General features: G+C 35.0%; 2 protein-coding genes across 8 annotated transcripts in view; both read right to left on the bottom strand.

The window, feature by feature from the left end:
- The window catches only part of ETV1 (ETS variant transcription factor 1), a 116535-nt gene extending 108614 nt beyond the window's left edge, over window positions 1–7921 (bottom strand). For both annotated transcript variants that reach the window (XM_068209972.1, XM_068209965.1), the window contains exons 1-2: window positions 7793–7921; window positions 7493–7564 (exon numbers count right to left, since the gene is read on the bottom strand). The gene's annotated coding sequence lies outside the window, so the exon portion shown is untranslated. The remainder of the gene's footprint in view (window positions 1–7492; window positions 7565–7792) is intronic.
- Window positions 7922–9484: 1563 nt separating this feature from the next.
- DGKB (diacylglycerol kinase beta) overlaps window positions 9485–19380 on the bottom strand; it is a 337798-nt gene continuing 327902 nt past the window's right edge. For all 6 annotated transcript variants that reach the window (XM_068209914.1, XM_068209905.1, XM_068209932.1 and 3 more), the window contains one exon: window positions 9485–11921. In XM_068209914.1, coding sequence (XP_068066015.1) covers window positions 11814–11921 — 108 coding nt within the window. In that variant the 3' untranslated portion in view covers window positions 9485–11813. The remainder of the gene's footprint in view (window positions 11922–19380) is intronic.

Raw genomic sequence — 19380 nt, 5'->3', positions numbered from 1 at the left:
AATGAAAGACAGTGCAACTTTTATTCCCTCCTCCTTTCTTTCACCTGGACTTCAACCTACTTATTTTATTTCTGAAACAGAGGTTTTAATTACAGCTACTTTCTATACAATGTACTGAACTTCACCTCTGTTGCAAATAACACATTAATTTCCCCTGACTCTGAGTTATCTTACTTTCTCTTTTTTATACCTGAAAACATCTTGCCTGGGTGAACACCAAGGGGAAATAACAGGTAGGGGTAACAAAAATGAAGTAGCTTACTGGAAGTTAAGACATACTCTGCATTTTGTTATTTCTCTTCATTTTTAATACATACACTTCTTTACTCTTGCAACTTCCCCCACTGAAGTTATGGAATGAGCTTTATCAATGCAGCTTCTCACTGGAGGAATGGAAATTAAACAAGTCACAGAAGGTAGCACATAAATAATGCATATTGAGAGAGGAATATGTGATCCATTCTCTCACTACAGTGCCACCTGCCTAGGGAGGCACTTTAGGCCAGGAGTATCTCTTTGTGACCTCAGGCAGTCAGACCTAGCCTTCAAGCTCTAACCTTGCATGCCCATGTCACAGTTAGGGTATTCTACCTGAAAATTCAAATCAAAACCCAGACTAAGTTTTTTTGCATATTTCATTCTGATCCTGGATCAGGTCACTGGCAAATCAATTAAATGTTAAGAAACTTCACAAGGCCAGTTTCCCTGGGATATGCAGGAGAGAAAGGAAGCATGCAAACTTGGTCTATTCAGCATCTTCCTAAAAAGTCTCCAGTGTTGCTGGATCTGAGATTACATGTGTCCATCATGACTTTTTTTTCTTTTTTTAGGCAGGGGGGCATTTGGGATTTTAAAGAAGCACACCAACAGGGCACTTATGAGACAAAGATTTTATAGTTTATTCTGTTTGTAAGGAGAATGCAATGGGAAGAAGTGAAATCTCCATATAACCCAGTTATAAGGTGATTGTTGGTTTTGACCAACAGAAGAGAGAATGAATGACAAGAGTTTCAGAACAGTAAGCTAAAACTGTGACAGAGTAAATCTTCTAGCTGGGTTCATGTTTCCTGCAGATCATGTACAGATGGGACATGCAATGCAATCATCAGTGGGCTATAAATCCATCTGCCAACATAAAATTACATAGAGATATCTCTGTTGGCCTAACATTTAAATGATGTAGTGGTTGAGCAGAACTCCTATTGTGCGAGATGCTCTAACACCACAGAACATGGAGCTCCCTTCCCCCATCCTGAAAAGCAAGCTTGTAATTTAAGAGCTGTTAAGAACAGATATGTAAGAATATGAAAGACAACATCTTCTGATTTCTGTGGTAATGGTTACAACGTGGTCTTCTTGTACACAGTTGAAGGAAGGATTTGAAGGAAGGTAATGGAATAGGTTTGTAGGCATTTCCATAGGAATTTTGATTGTGTATTATATATGCTAAAATTGCCAAAATATTTGCTTTAAAATCTGAAAGTACTGGCTAAAGAATATTGCTGTGGCTTGACCAGATGTAGATTATATGAATACACATTTGCCTTTCTATCAAAGGGATTTTAAGAAATGAGACATCTCAGCATTAAATGTTTTTAGGCATAGACATAAAAATACTTTTTGTCAAGGTAGACTTAAGGCACTAAAGGCCTCATAAGTAAAGACAAATAAATAACCTATGCCTAATGCAACCAGAAAGGAAGGGAAGTGGGGGCGGGGTGTCAGGGAAGAAAACATTCTGAGAATGGTTCCTGAGAGAAGATAAGATTGTGAACTGACAGACCAGGAATCCTTTAGTGGTGAACTCTGAATGGATCTGAATAGCAAAGAAAATTTACAAGGGCTGTGACTCAGATCAAAATAACAAGTACTTCTAATTAGAAGTGTATGAACAAAGCAAAGGAAGCAAACTAGCAGATGGAAAAAAAAAAGTGATGGGAAAACAAAGAAAAACTTCAAAGATTGAGGAGAATAAAGACAATCAGTTATTATTTTATGACTGAAGATTAAGATAGAACAGTGATGAGCCAGAAGGCAAAGAACTGCTAAGTAGCAGGCCAGCTTAATTGCATACATGGCAATATTTGAATGAAACTGAGAAAAAATGGAAATCTAATAAAAATGGACAAGAATTGTTGTATCTTCTCTATGTTCAGTATTGTCACATTATAATTAAATTATTGCTTCAAATAAGTATTCTCAACCTTTCTTTACCACTAGATTGGAGCAATGAGTTAACTAAAAAAATTTTATAACTCTACATGCAACAGTTTTTTAAGGAATAAGACTAGCAGTTTTTAGGAAATTCATTTTTTTTAGTTATGAATAAAAAGTGCCACAAGATGTTTCTATTTGATGTCTTAATATGCTGCTTTATGCTCACTGTTGATTAACATTTTAATAACACTGAAAAATGGGCCATGAGATTGGCTTTATACATAAGAGCAAGCTTGAAGGTGTGCAGTGGGTGCCAAAAAATTACAAAACAGAAGTCAGAGTACACAGCTGATATTGCAAAGAAAAAGCAGTATGTAAATGTAGGAGATTGAAGATGTACTCTTTGTACGCCATTTACATACCTTAGAACTATAACATCCTAATCAAGGTTTACACACATACCAGCTTTTAGAAAAAAATTTAAATATTTTTATATAGCACCTAGCCCTGGCTATTTAAGCACTGGCAAAGGCCTGACTCACTACTGCGTCACTGCTGTTTTAAGCATGAAAGACAAGAAATCCAACAGCAGCAGCTACTTTAGGCAGAAATAATTAGAAGTGGGTTGTGTTATGCTGCACATAGACCTGGTTTTTGCAGCACTGTGTCAGGGCCTCTTAAGGCAACAGCACAGAATTTGTTACCAAGTCAATATTCTGTTGAAGTCCTAAAAGCTGAGTTCAAAGCAACTATTTATTCATTAATACTCAAGTTCGGTATTTCATTACCCCAGCAGGGTGATTCAAACATTAAGGGTAGATTTTTAAGGCTCTGAATAGTGAGAAGAGGCACAGTTACACATAGAATCCCTAAAATTTACATGTGAATTGGCAGATGCAAAATAAAACAGTGATGTGTGAACTCCACCCAGTTGGAGCTTGAAAATTCTCATGCCTTTGAGATTCAGAGGGTAGAGTTTAAGACAGGTCCTTAACTGAGCAGGACTCTCTTATAACACTGCTTATAGCACTTACAGTGTTTGCTAGAAAACCAGAGGCTGATTCGTCCTTAACCTGGGAAATTAAAAATTTCCATTTCTCAGCCTAGTGCCTAACCACCAGCCTACAGAATTGTGTAGATAAAAACATATTCTAATACAGCATGTTGAAGTTAATGCTTTTGTAGACAGAAATACAGGATTGCTAAAGACATAGAAAAGTGAGAAAGGAAAACATGAGCAATCTGCTGAAAGGAAGAGACCAGGTGACCTCATTTCAAGGCTAATAGTGTGGGGAAACTTCACAGGTGCAACCATTCAGTAGGTTTTTACAGATGTGTGAATGCACATAACTTCTCAGTCCCTTACTTGAACTTTGCAAACATTTAAACTGGGGCAGGAAAGATGTTCCTAGCCCTACCACAAGACAGCAGGGATAAACCCCAGGCTCTGTGTTTGCAATAGCAAACCAAGGATTTCAGTGGAGCTGGGACTTCACATCTGCATCCTTAACTTCAGTTTAAATTGTCTCAGCCAAAGCTATATTTCAATCATTATCTCCAAAACTATGACTTAATATCTCATTCTACATTAGGACTTCAAATGCTCTGAAGGGATCCCCATTGGTGTACCAGAAACAGCATGGCACACGTGTAAGGGGAACCAGATCTGCCAAAATATTCTCAATCCCCCTTACACAATTGTGGCTGCATATTCTGATAAGGATCGTACTGTAGGAACTCTCCAAATACAATTGTGAACAAGCTAAAATGAAACAATAAATGACAGTGTCATTTGGCTAGAAGTCCTCTGAGTTGAAAACTTCTACTGATAATAGGTGGAATTGGCAGTATGTGATTTTTTCTTCCTGCAAATCCCTTTACTGTCCTGTGATGTTGGACCAGAAGGTATCTTGGGCTCCTTATAACAGTTTTTTATTGCACTTATTAAAATCTGCTTTTATGCTGTGCTATTGCACTGTGCTTTGTGGAGGAAGCGCATGGTAGAAATAGTTAAAAATTACCATTTGTGCTATATCTGAGATAAGAAAACAGAAATATTGTGCAGTGGCAAGTTACAGATGTATTTAATACCTACTTGTACTCTTGCATTTTTAGACAGAAGTCACCCTAGAAACGAATAAAGGAAGGTTAACCCTTTTCTGAGCGTTTCAAATTCTGCCTGTGTGAGTCTGACTCCAGGAACTGAGCACTGCTCTCTGTTGTCAGTACAGCTTTTCTGGTTATATCTGAATGCTTTCACTAGCTCTTGTGGTAACATATTTCTACATGCATACCAAAAGGAAACGATTGGCATCTGCCATAAGATTGTTTTTTTGCCTAAGATTCACTAGGCAAGCCAAGGAAAAACTATGAATCATTTCACAGAGACTAATATCTCAACTCTTTGACAGAGAAAGTTGTTATATCTTAAAAAGTGACAGGACTCCCATCAGAAGGGAACCTTATCTTGTGCCAAAGAAATGTAACATTTTCTTAAAGCCCCATTAACCTCATGCAAGTCCGCTAACACTATTTTTATGATCTTGGAACACACTAAACTGGTGTTCCAAGAACATAAAAATTAGACTGCCGATTGTCACAGCAAGAATTTTAACATAGTATCAATTGGGCTAGACATCAGGTAGACAGGACTTAGTAATAAAGGTACAGTAACCAAAGAAAAGATAGCAAAATGTCAGACAGTGTACATGTTTTTGGTAAGTCTGATGTAAAAACAGTTCAGATTATCCAGCACACAGTAGTAGCTGATAATTCACCTGAAAGATTGAGAGATGTTAAAGACCACAGGACTTTGAGAATTACAGTGATATACATGTGCCTTTTCAATGTGACTGGTTATTTTTAATTAAGTTACAGTGTCTTCTGTACCTCAGAATAAAAACAAGCATTCTATCTGCCTTGTCAATACCTTGTTTTACAATACCTACTCTAAAATATTCTTCTGTGATTCACTTATTTTATAATAATTAGGATAACTTAATAATGTAATTTCCCTTTGTTCAGTGACCAGATAGATTTGTTCTGAGAAATTAATCTGAAAAAAAGAGAAACAATGAAAAAGCAACTCCTTGAACGTAACACTTAGGAAATGTGTACCTATTGGAATACCAAATATGCAGGTATTTTAAATAAACACTATAAATTGATGAGCAGCCTTTTACTCTGCTGTCAACTGTAGAGGCACAAAGGTTGAAAGTTTCATTGCAGAATCTTGAACATATACAAGAACTAAAAATTTTTTAAAGGAAATAAGAATTATCTTTGTAGTGAATTAAAAATAGCATAATTTTATCCACATAAAGTGAAAAGTCAGTTATGCTGACTTTTAATGCTAATCACAACATTAATGAACCAGAAATAATAAATCAAACAAAACTTTACATTTCCTTTTAACAGTCAAGGACAAGATATTTTGACATTTAAAAATTAGGTCTGATTTTGCTCTGAAATGGGAATCCAGTGAAAAAGCAGATTGATTAGGGAAGGTAGGTTCCTCCACACAATTTAATGAATTTTGATGAAACAGAGGTTAAGGAATTTTTGACCAGCACTATTGACAAAGTATGAAGGCATGAATTTGCATCTCAGTCCAAGCTTAGACTTTGTAAATCAGGCAGCTGGACCAAATCTTTCAAAGCTCCTTGTAATCTATTTGTATTGAAACATTAAAAGAAAGATTTAGCTAGTTTTCCAGAAAAAAAAAACCCAAACAACATAACAAAAGAAACAACAAGAAAACCCCATCAGTATTCAGATTATAGTCAAAGAAAACAGTGATTGATATAATGAGGTAAAAGTTCCATAATCTATATGTATATATTGTTGTAATAAGTCCATACTACTGATAAGAAAATCCCAACACACCCATTTCCCCCCTGAAATTCTCTCAAGCTACCCAAATGAACAAGTTCTTTCTTTTTCCCTTGAATAATAGGGCTGAATTGAAACATATGGAAGTAAAGTTCAATTTAGATGGAGTAGATCTTCCTGCATTTGCCTGCTTACATATGTGTGTATGATAAACATATTTTATGTCTGTCTGAATCAAAGTTCGAGTTCTTATCATTCTGGGATAAAAGGAGAGGTTTAGAATGCATTCATATTTACTCAAAAATCCAACAAAAGAAGAAACCATCACACTAACAAACCCTACACCACATTCTTTGCAAAAGCTAATCTCATGGCTGGGCAGAAGTTACAGTGACAATGTTTATGTTGCAATGTCCACTTCACCAATGGACAGAGTTATCATCAATCTCTCTCTGCAGGTACAAATAATTTATAGTATAGTTGTTATCATGTGGTTTGGTTGCCTGAGGTTTTTTGGTTTTTTTTTTTTGTATACTTAATGTAAATAGAATGACAGCACTGAAGACTGAAAATTTCTTATTAGCCAGCACAACTTGGCACATAAAGAGGGTTTTCACCAAAAGAGTAAGAAGTGCTCACTTCCCTGTCCAAAAAAGCAGCTTATTAATGCAAATTTCTGTGTTCCTTCACAGCAGGCAAATTTCACCCTAGGTTAAAAACAACCAACCAAAAGTTTATTTCAAAGAGGTCCATCAGCAGCTAACTATTTTCATATCAACACTAGTATAAAAATTGACCTGAAAACTTCAAAATCTTTCCTTCTCACTGAGACCCAGTAGACTATTTTCCATGTTTATTAGGGTGGGTACCTCACATGAATCTGCTTCTTTACCATCTCTCCCTTACTATAAATAACAAAGCCTGATGATTATCACTTACTCTTTGTATGAGTCACATTTAAAGAGAGCCCTGAGGTGTTTCTCAATGAGCCTCTTTGAATCATGAATCAGAAAGGCAAGAAAGCAGCCTCTGAATATCACCATACCCAGACTCTAGATGCCTAGAAGTATCGCTTCCTATTAATAGCTCCAAGCTGTTAGGCAGTTTCACATAATGGAAGTCAAAGGTCATAGAGAAGTTTCTCTTCTTCGAGGTATTTGTAGAATTAAGAGAACCCGATAATAGAAAAGCTCCATTCACGTACACGCAAATCAGAAAAGGCAAAACCCCCTTATTTCAAAACCAACTGAAAATCCATAGTCTGAACAAAAACAAGGAATAAGAGCCATCAGGCTCCCCACAGCACAAGCCCAGGTTGGGCAGACACCATCAAACCCTGGTATACATGAGGACAATTTCCACCTCAGTCGTTGCTGCACAGCAACCCTCAGAGCCTCACATACCACGATTTTAAGCTATTACTTAATTTCTCATTAACAGCTTCCAGGTCTCGCCCATGTTTTATTCATTTTCCAGCCAGGGCTGCAGTAAGGCTTTTACTCACCTCAGCAGGACCACAAGAAGTTTCCTTCCTTATGGACAGAGAGAAAACAGAATGCTTTCAGACCTGATGGAACTGGAGACAAGCAGCAATTAGCTGACAACAGGCTGACAAGTTCTCCACCGCTCTTGCATAAAACATTGAGCTGTGCTCCTCTGGCCCACCTCAGCTTTCTAAATTTATTTATTTATTTTCAGGCTAACCACTTAGTAGCCTGGCAAACTGCTGTTTTGCAAAGGCAAATTTTCTTCATTTTTTTTCAGGGTATAAAAGAAAGAGATACAGTTCTGGAAAGTCCTTTACCTTCTTTTGACAATCCTTCAGCTTCCCTTTGCTTGCAAGTCATTCTCACTTCCCTTGGAGGGCTCGAGAGTATTGTCTACCTCAAATTTCTCTGGGTCTTTCTGCCTTCAAAGCAAGGAAATACTATTTACTTCCTTCAGCCTTAAATGGAAGGCTAGAGATAAATTACATTTATCTCTAGATAAATGTAATTAAGCCATTTATCTAGCTCATTGCTGCTCATTATCCCTGAGTGCCTTCATCTGGTCTCCCAGGTCCCACACAACCAGTTCTGTGGATGCCACTGCATCATGCTTCACTTTGAGCACCTGTTTTCTCGTTCCATAGCAGAGTTCTCTGATCTTCTCCTACTTCCTTGTATAGAGATAATTCTTCCTGTTTACAAGCCCCAGAAGCCAGTTGGGGTTAAAGGCAGTAACTTGTAGAATACAACTAGTACCCTAAATCACTAATAATCGCTAAAATCCTGTTATCTTGGCAAATAAATAGCAACCTAAATATTTATAAAAATAAAAAAGGTATTTTTCTGCCTTTCATACCAGAGCTGACTATATTCTTTCTTACACTGATATTCTGAAACATGCTGAAATCTGTAACTTTATTTGCCTTAAATAATTTTGGATATTAGCTAGTCATTGTTGTGATGTACATGCAAATGTAGAGAAGATTAAGATAAGATAAGAGTGAGCAAATGCAATAGAAAGTCTAGTCCTGTTTCAGAAACTAAGTATTTCCTGTCTTATCAGAGTCCTGAGTATACCAGCAGGTTTGCTGGTCTGGCATGAACACACACATATGCACACCAACAAGCCTAAATCATGAGGTGTCACCCCTAGCTTTAAACAATTGTGATGATTTGCATACAAATACCTTACAAGTACTGGAAACAGTAATTCTCCATTTGTCTCTACAAGAAATTCTTCTTCCACTTCTTTTTAATAGGAACACATGTCAAATGACAGAGACTGACTAATATCAGAAGTTAAAGATTTTTCCTGAGATGACATGTTCTTTTGTCAGCACATTGGCCAGTTGACACACACTGATCAAAGATTTGCAAATCTAGTATCACATTTAATACCTATATATTTTGTCATTTACATTGCAAAAGTCATTAATGAAGCCTTAAGGAATGCTTCATTGGAATGAGTAGATGGTTTACAGATATCCTCTTCAGTCAACCTAAGAACAATGCATCTATTTCAGCTGTATGTAGATATATGCACATATTCTTTGTTTCACTTCTTACACCAATGAATAATTTCATATTAGTTCTGTGCATATTGAAGTGAATAAAATAATCTTCCCTTTTAAAGTTCTCTTTCATTAAATCAACCATTTTCTTTTCATACTATGTTTCATGTACTCCAAGTTTTTCTCTTCACCACCAATACTTTCAACCTGAGAATGGTTTTAAATTATTAGAGGCCATGCTAAAAAAGCCCCAAACAACCTAAATTAATAGAAAGACAGTCTCTGCTATGAAAACTGTTAATTCAGCATAATGGCTGCTCTGTTCTATTTTGTTACAGTGAGAATTTATACACACCACCCAGCAGATCTGATTTACTTTTTATATGTCTATTCAGAGTTGTATGTAATTCTGATGGCATGGACTCCTCTATCCCTCTTTATATAAAAAAGTGTGTTGTGACTAACTTGCTATCACAGACTGACACATTTAAAACTGCATACATTATTTAGTAATAGCTTATGTATAATTTTATTTGTTTTCAGAGTTACAATGTTCATGAGATAATCATAGAGAACACATTATATATTGTTGTTAAACACATTTTTCGCCACAAAAAGTTGAGAGCATTGGTAGAAAATCCTATGTCAAGTTATGTGAAAATATTTTTCACCTGTAACCATAATTTCATAAAACCAATATACACTTACATAACATTATATCGGCAAATTCCTGCATTTCGCAAATAACCTTTGCTCTATGCTTATGCATATTTGTAGTTCAGTGCATCAAATGCTTCTGTGTGTGTGTGTTTGCAATGCACAGGAAAAATACTAGTTTACTCCTATGGTAACTGTAAATGTCAACACCACTGGACCCAAGAATGGTGAATTACAAGATCTTAATTTTAGCAAATAATCACCTTCATATTTTTCTACCTAATGCTGAACAAAACATTAATTGGCATTTACCTCCTAATGTTTACAGAACATAGACTGTATATTTCAAAGACATAATCCTTACCAACTATATACTGACTTTTATTTTAATGTCTATTATATAAATTAGGACTCTGTTGAATTCATATACTGAGGAACAAATGATAGTAACTTTATTTAAATACATGCACAGTACCGTGCACTACAGCATGATAAAGTATTATTTTTAAAATGGATGAATGAATCAATAGAAAAATAGATTTAATAAATAATTAACATTTTAAAGTCTGGATAAAAATGGGAAATCATGCATTTCAAGCAAAATTTTATTTTTTTCCTTGTTTTTTTATGAAATCTCTGAGAACTTAAGACATGCAGAGCTGAGAAGCAGCTCACTCTGAACAAAGAACAATGTTAAGGCTGCACAAAAAGTTTTGTTTGAGATTGTTTATATGCAAGACTGAAAAAAATTGCCATTCTTCGACTTCCCTTCAACATTAGACAGTGCTGTGCAAACCTCAGACAAATCCCTGTATTATGATTTCTAAGCTGTTAGGAAGTCTCTCAGAGAGCTAAGAAAGTTAAAACCTGAGCAACTGCCTCACCAAAATTTATGACAAGAAATGTCTGGATTTCAGATAGCAGACTAGAAAAGGGTAACAGACAACAGGTCATAATTTCCTTGAGAGATTAATTTAGGGGATGAGTAATTATGGATAGCATAAATATATAAATTATTATGATACAAAAAATATGTTTAATTTTCTAATATTTAGAGTTTGTATATATGCCTCAATATTTAGCATATGTTACTATGTCAATCAACTTATGAAACAATTAAAAAGTGAATATTTATTTGAAATTAATTTAATGTTTTTCCCTACCCAAACATTTGTCTGGACATTGACAATGCAATCAAAAGAACTGTAAATTTTCAGAAGTGAGTCTACTCCAGTGAGTTTGATTAATTATGCATTAACCCATTTCTCTGAAGCATCCTTCACTAAATCTTTGGTGGGAAATGCACTTTAATTAGGCATGAGCTTTGGTTATTTGTGTGCATATGCACTATGCTATTGGTCAATGTGGAGAATGATTTAAAGTTTGCCATGTTACAGAGATATATTGCTCGTGAAAATAATTCTAGGGTTTCAACAAACACTGATGGCTTGTTTTGCAAGTCTTATTATCTTCACTCAGCATAATCTTCTTGGTCCCAAAGTTTTTGCTCGAACTTTCATCAACTTGTAATCTTAACAAAAACTTACACAAGAACAATCATGATCATTTGAATACTATGCATACTGTTAGATATTTTCAGCAGGTACAGTTACTCATGTACATAGGAGTTATCAGAATAACTTACAGGATTTTAATACTTAGTCGAATAAAAATATTCTCAGGGTAGAAAGAAATGATAAACTAAAAATACAGGTCAATGAGACCTGCAATGATTCTACTCTGAAACAGGTCAGATTGACTATTCATGTAAAGATGTTTGATTGAAGAGATAGTATTGAACTTATGGCTTATGGTTAATGTAGTAAAAAAAAGCTTAAACAGAAAAGAGAGAAAATCAAATTATCCATGACATTCTCTTCCCGTATTCCATGGCAGAGTTAGCCCACAGATTAGTAAATGGTAACGCATGCAACAAAAAATATGCTGTATCACTGTATGTAAACATCTGCTTTCATCATGCAAAATGCCTACAAAACTGTGACAACATTTTTTTCTAGTAGCATAATTTTACATCAGCTCAGCTACAGAACAGTTAAATCAAAATCCAAGATTTTGCAAATAGAAGATATTCTAAAATTCTTGAAAGATTTCCAGCATAAATATTCCAAAGCCCAACAAAGCTAATTTTTTTTAACTAAACTACATAGGCTTATTCCTTGCTGTGGTTCCTTGTTCTTTTGATGATAGAAGAGAAAAGACCAGTTTTTGGAGGCGGTCCCATCAACATGGGGGCTTGGTTCTTGTGAGTAATTTTTATCTGGGGAAGAAAGAAGAAAAACAGAGTTACCCCTTGATCTAGTTCAGTTCCAACTATCTGAGATGCCTGATTTATCTTTATATATAACTTTCAGACCTGCATCATTTAATCTAAGCTGAAAGGAAAATACCTGGGGTTTTTTTATGAATGATGTTCCATATGCAGTAGACCAATCTATGTGTAATAGTTTTCCCACAAATAATTTAAATTATATGCAAAAAAAATTAATAAACACATGCAATAAAATACATGCCAATATACAATCTTACTTTTTGAGTGTGGGATTTATTGCTTGCTGTTGAGGAAGAATTTAAAAGTTGGTAAGAACATACCTGCTGACAGACCAAGCTGTTGCCTATTATTAAGATATAAGCTATGTCTTTACATGCTTTATTTATACGTCTAATCAAGCTGTACTGTTTTACCACAGGACAGTGTTTAATTTCAAAACAGCCACGGGGAACAAAAGTGCCAAGTTAATACATAAGAAAAGGTCCAAAAATATGAACTATCATTCTAATTTGTAATTAATTGTTAATAGAGTAGACTCAAATATTGAAAAGACTATTTAAAACACTTTGTAATACTGCTCTAAAGCCACCCATTTTGATTTCTTTGATACAGAACTACGAATCACCTTAAATGAGACAACCTTAAAGTAGATTATGTCTGCAATTTTCTCTAATTCAAGTCTAAATTAGAGAAGACATTTTATGAATGTATGCTATGCTCAAAGCTAATTGAAAGCAATTATCAAAGTGGCATTTTGTCTGTGACTTTAAGATACATTGTAAGATAATAAATGATTCTCATTATGTAATAAAAAGGTCACATCTTGCCTTTGGGCTAGTGACGTTAGGAGTTTTTCAAAAGCAATCCGAGACATTTTCTTTAGTGAACTACGACTAATACAAGAACCATCACTTATTAAATATCAGTTGTCACCTGCATAGTACCCACATCAGAGATGGTATCTCTTTCAAAAAGAAACACCACCTCATTAAAAACTGGAAAAATATATCTCTTAAAGTGCATACCTGACATTTTCAACTTAAAATGAATATCCTTCACTTGTCATTCACTAATAGTAAATGAAACAAAAAATGTATGTCACGTGGAGAGGCTCATTAAAATATAGATCAGGACATTTCTTGGGGTGGAAATTTACTTTACAATGTAAGAAGACAGAAACATAAAAATCTCAACAGAGTGTGTGTCTTGGTTTAACTCTATTAGAGCCTTTACTCTCCAAATGCTCATTTTTATGCCACCTTAGTTCATTAACTTCAAATTTCATGTGGGACCTCTTTTTGTCAACACTATTCATTAGTATTGAATATAGCATATGGGGGGTTCTGGCAATGTAGATTACTTTCACATGGATAATAAGTCTGGCTTTCAAAGACTGGCACCAATATATTTTCTCACAATAAATTCTGCTTCAGGAGTCACTTTGGAAGCCCAATCTGTAGTTGGGGTAAGTTGGCATTGTTCCATTGATGTCAGTACCAGCTGATGATCTGGTCCTGGAAAACTGCCTATTTTTTTAACTTCCACATACTTCATAAGACATATTTTGGGGATCAGGAGCAGTGATGATATCAACTTGATCCTGAGAATCATGACATGAAGTAACCTACAGCTGGTGTGAGTGAATTTTTCAAGTCATAAAGGGTTTAGCTTATTGCAAGACTTGGCCATGATGTAGCAGTAGGAATGCCTTTAAGTTTCCTTTCTGAGGTAAAACATAGTAATTCCATCCTAAAGTGAAAAAAAGAGCAAAGCTCAAAAGATGGCTTTAGTATGAAGGAGTGAGGTAATCCTGAGACCCTGTACAGATTGCGTGTCGGGTTGGGGCTGTTCAATGCTCCTCAGGATGAATGCAATTACATACTGAGTAAATGTTTATCATTTGTAATGTTCTTTCTTGGCTTGAGCCCTCTGTTTCAGAGACCACAACCTCTTCAGTATGTTGCTTCCTATCAGCTGAGATCAGCTAACATGCCTGAACACGATTAACCACTACCATGCATGGGGATGAGTCCTATATGCCTCTCTCCAAGACATATTTTTCAACCGTTATATATAGGCACAATTTCAATGGCATAAAATATTTTACATTCTGAAAATGCTACAATAAAATGTAAATTTAAAGTATATATTTTTGCTTAGTCATGCTAGTATCTATTAACATTGCATTGGTTAACAATGATAACCATCAATTCCTCACTTTCTTACTCTAAAAAAATTAAATAAATAGAAACATCTTATTTTTGGCTGATGAAAAGAGATCAGTATGTTTCTGAACCATTGCAGTATTTTGCCTGAAGAAGGCTAATTTTGTCTTTCTCAATACTCTCAGGCACTGCACTTCTGCCCTGGTCTCTCACTTCTGCTTCTGTTCTCATACTGGCAGCACTGCCAGAGTTGGAGCTGTGAGTTTGGGTGACAAGTGACAGTGCTCACTTCAAGATGGGAATAAGCACTGAGGATCTCAGACAGAGAAATAGTGTTGTAGGTCAAAGTAGGGCCTAACATTGAAAGTGCACTATAGGAGGACAAAAAGAGAGCGAGAGAGAGAGATGTCTTTACTTAGAAGCAACAGAGACTTTGTTAAGTTAAAAATTCCTACTTACAGCTCTATAGAGATTCTGTGTGTGTGCACAGGGAGTGTCTAAAGACTAACATTTACCATTCAGTTTCTCTTCCATTCAGCAAGCATCCTCACATCTTTTTTAGTAGAAACACAATTATAAAAGTTTTAAAAAAGACCCTTCTTTAAAATTTTTAATGTTTCCTAGATTTACCTGTTAATAACATACACACATGCACATGAGAAAAAGAGATTGCACAGACAAAAATCCAGAAAGCTAAAATCCTAACCTAATGTATTCTTAGGAATTGATAATATATACTCAGAGAAATTACTATGGAATTCTGGAAAACAATTTTTGAGATCACTTACTCAATTTATTGAAAATATATAATAACTTGATTGTTATCAAGTTATTGATATAATGTAGAGAACATTTAAACAAAATGTAGTAATGTAATGTAATGTAGAGAACATTTAAACAAAAATTGAGTGCCTGAATTGCTGCTGGAATTAAAACAAAAGAAACAAACACACAACCACCCCAAAAAATCCCAGCCAACAAAAAAAAAAAAAAACCCAAAACAACAACCCCCTTCCCTAAACAAACATCAACAATAAAAAAAAAAAAAAAAAAAAAAAAAAACCCAACCAAATCCAAACAAACAAAAAACCACACAAACAAACAAAAACCCTCAAAACAAACAAGAAATGATTTTACATACTTGGCATAAATTTATATTTAAAAATAGACAAAATCAGAAAATAACAGAATTCCATTTTGGGGGTAAGTATGTAGGAACCTGAATTGCTAAGATACCATGGATTTTTGTTGTAAGCCTGGTCCACAACATTCTAGGCTAAACTTAAAGTGTTGAAGCCAATGACAAACCTCTTATTCACTAATTGAAGCCAAGATTTTATCCCACAAGGGTTGGTATATATACTAAACATTTATTTAGCAGAAGAATATTGCATTTGCAGAAATCATCTTTCCAGTATTAGAAAGTATCTCCAGTGATTGCATTTGTGGCAAGGAATACTAGGTCAAATTGAAAGAGTATAATTCTCAAAAGAAGAGATGATAATATCTCCCTATATGTCAATAGAAAAATTTTTGATAAAGAAGAAGCCTGAATTTTTCATACTAAAAATAGTTACAAATGCATTAACCAGGATTTTATTTGTTTTAGAAGCAGGTCAGAATTTCAAAATGCCTTGAAGCCACATTAATATCCACTAAATGAAATGCAGTGAGCATAAAAAAATTTAGCATGATAACAGTATCTTTTAGGTCAGTCAGTTTTATTTTCATGTTCCTTTTTCTGCAGTATATACTGGTTAGCTCTATGCTTCAAATAATGCCTAAACATTCACTATTTACTATTTCAGAAGACATGGAACTATAAATGTGGGTTCTAAAGTATTGCACTAGCTGACAATAGAAACCTGGGAACAGAGCTAATCCGCTCTGCTTAGAATATTTCAATAAAGGTTAAAGAACATATTACTGTATTTTGAAGACAGAGGGGAAAAACTGCGAGAAAAAAAAAAACCCCAGCCTTATCCAACTGGATCTATTATTTTATGGTTACTTTTTTACATGTTCTCAGCAGGGTTTAGATGTTGGTTGAGGGTAAGAGGGTTTTCTCACAGTCTAGACACCCAAATGCTTCTCCTCTTAGAGGAAATGGAGGGATGCAACTCCTCTATATCACAGGAGCGACAAATACTTTTATCTTCCTTAAGTGATCAAGAGTGTATGGGGAATCATGTTATGAATCAGAGCGATAAAATGTAGGCACTGCTGAGCAAAATTAACCTGTGACTTGAATCATATGCCATTTTGGGCAAAATCTCTCAGATCTAGACTAGTTGTTTTAAAAGCGTTATGCAACACATCTTAAATAAATTTCTAAACAATATTATTGTGCAAAGTGCAATCAAATCTAATCAGTTTGGCATTAATTAAGCTCTAATAATATACTCTAGCCTCTCTCCTAAGTAGTATGATCCGTTTCCCCTTCACACAGGTAGATTGGAAAACGTTACGGTGTCATCATAATTTTTAAACATACTGAGAAAATGACAGAGCTGCAAAATTAAAATAAATGATTAATGGCATTTTTTTCATGTTTTGTACTAATAGGTATCACTGAGGTTTTAAATTAATAGAGCTGTCAGCTCAGGGTTGTTACAGATCCAGTGCAGAACTAAAATGGAAATTATGTATTCCACAGATACCTAAAGATGACACTTTGGAATATTTTAAATTTTAATTAGTAGGTGCAATTGTTTTTCCTCCTCCTCCCTAAAACCACTGCAAATTAATTGGCAATTAGTCACAACTAATTCTTTTCTTAACAATCTGAACTGGAAAGAAAGGTGCACTACATGCTAGAGTTATTTGTCTGGGGTGCAGAAAGCACACATGCAGTAAATTGCTTTGTCAATTACAAAAACTACTGTTGTGAAATTAAGAAAAAAATACCCATACATAAACAAAAATAATTAAAGTGCAGTGTACCTGTGACCACAAATAATAATGCCGAGCTGCAAAATAAAATTTTAAAAATTCAATAAATCAATCTGGCCTTGGAACAGAATGCACACTGCTGCTCAAAAGGTAAAAACTGTGCAGCATTTTCATATAACATCAAAAATCTTCCCTAGTGAGTGATTTCCATTTAGGTAAACTATGTAGCAATTGGCTAACATTCTATTGAAATCAGCCATCATATCTAGGACCCAGATCCTGTTTGCTCTAAAGGGGCAGATGTAGTAGGTTAAATTCTCTCATTATAAAGAAATGATAAGAAAATATTGGTGCAACCAGAGGCATGGAAACAAGATACTTTACAGACAGAGTCTAGAATACAGCTGCCGCTGCTTCATGTGATGTGTTGGAGATACGGAGGCATGTCTCCATGATATTGGAGACAACGGATCTATATAAAAGCAATCTGTAACTCTCTTTTAGTTTTCTCACATAGCTCTGGCACATAGTGATAATAAAAGCTTGGTTTGGTTTAAGTTCTTGTTTCTCTCTGTATCTAACTCCAGGACAGAAGGATCTCTGTGCCCTGGCTCATCACATCCCTAGGGACTAAAGGAAAAACTGGTGAGAAAGCACTCATTCAAAACTTATTTTTAAGGTGCATTCAAATTACAGTATTTTGAAATACTAATTTTTGTGTAACATTATTCCATTACTTATTCCAAGTAACAGTTAACAATCAGGAAACAATTCTAAAAATACTGTGTCTCAGATACCTGTGAAACTGTGTTTGTGGCAATCCATTAGGTGAGCTCTGACTATGGGTTTTTATTTTTGTTTCTTTATTTAAGCAATATTCTTGCATCTTCTATAGACATTTCTGTCTTCTCCTTTTAATCTAATGTTTCTAGAAGCTTGACACTCTTTCAGATATCATGCCAAGCAAGTCAGGAATAGATAAAAGAACAGAAATTGCAGTTATTTCTAATTAGGATGGAACATTGTTATAGATTTTTTGAAAACATTGCTAATAATTTATGTAGCTAAATTGAAAGATTACTTTTCTTAAAAAAAAACCCTGATGGCTAAAGCTAGACGTTTATTGAATTAACTTGAGAGTCTTTGAAGTTTCATTACTATTAATGACCTGTTTGGAGATCAGGTGAAACCAAAGATATCTTTCATGTTGCTATATTTGTCTGGGAGAGCTCTGATAGAATTTCCTCTTCAGCTAATCAGACAAGATGTTTAACATAATATTAACATTATCATCTTTCCTTCTCCCAAAGAGTCTTCTATAAAAACACAGTGAAAACAATACAATTTGATGCTCAGATGCTTCATCTTATTATACCAGAGCAGAGTGACTTTGTTAGATGCTGCATTGTGCATGTGTTCAACATACCGAATAATTCTGGATGACAGATTTTTACACCAAGCCAATCACACTTTTAAGAATGCACAGAACCTACAGGAGTGCATACCTGCTCTCCTGTATGGATGACAGGTGCATAAGCAATGTATCATCAAAGATTTTAAAAGAAACATACAACTATTTGTTTACTCCTAAAATTGATCACAGGAAGGAAAAATCAGAGATCACAGCTTCTGGAAAACCAGTGCATTATCTACCACATTCCACAATATTTTCTCAGAGCTCACAGTATCATTTTGGAGAAGCATGGCCTCCATATGCATGAGAAAGGACAGTGTCAGCAACTCATGCTATTTGTGGGAAACTTCTTTTCCAGTCAGAAAGGAGAAGCCACAAAGAGAAAAGTGTTGATTCCTTCAACAGGAAGTAAACTTCCAAGCCTGTATGTGCAGGCAGTATCCTATACACAATAGGGATTTGAGGCTGAACTTGTTTTCCTGAATAGGCATAATAGAAAAGCAGGAGAATGTTGATCAGGTTGAGCTTAATTACTTGAAAAATCATTTGGAAAATACTTTCGTTTATATCAAAACCTGAAACAATGCAGAAAAGTACTTTTGAGCTTAAGTACTTTCAATCTGAACTTCTGACTTAGTCTCTCTAATATTTATAGGTCAGTCCTTAAATACTGAACTTAGATGACACTCAAGATCCTAAGATACCAAAAATAAAGTGTGTTATTTCAACTTCATAAAAGACAGTTGAAGGGGGAAAGATAGGAGGTTTTGTTTTTTGCTGTTTTTTTTCCTTTTTTTTTTTTTTTTAGCAATAGCTTTCTGGCTGGAACACAAAAGAATCAAAAATCTGAGGCTCAGCTGCTGCGCCTCACTGATGTGTGCAACCTAACAAGGTGCAGACCTCTCTCTCCTAAAACTAGTGAGATGGTATATCCAAACACAACTGTAGCTTTTTTCCTTCAAACAACATAGCTAGT

The sequence above is a fragment of the Anomalospiza imberbis genome, chromosome 1, assembly GCF_031753505.1.
Source record: "Anomalospiza imberbis isolate Cuckoo-Finch-1a 21T00152 chromosome 1, ASM3175350v1, whole genome shotgun sequence".
Taxonomy (NCBI): domain Eukaryota; kingdom Metazoa; phylum Chordata; class Aves; order Passeriformes; family Viduidae; genus Anomalospiza; species Anomalospiza imberbis.
This window is presented reverse-complemented; position numbering and strand designations above follow the sequence as displayed.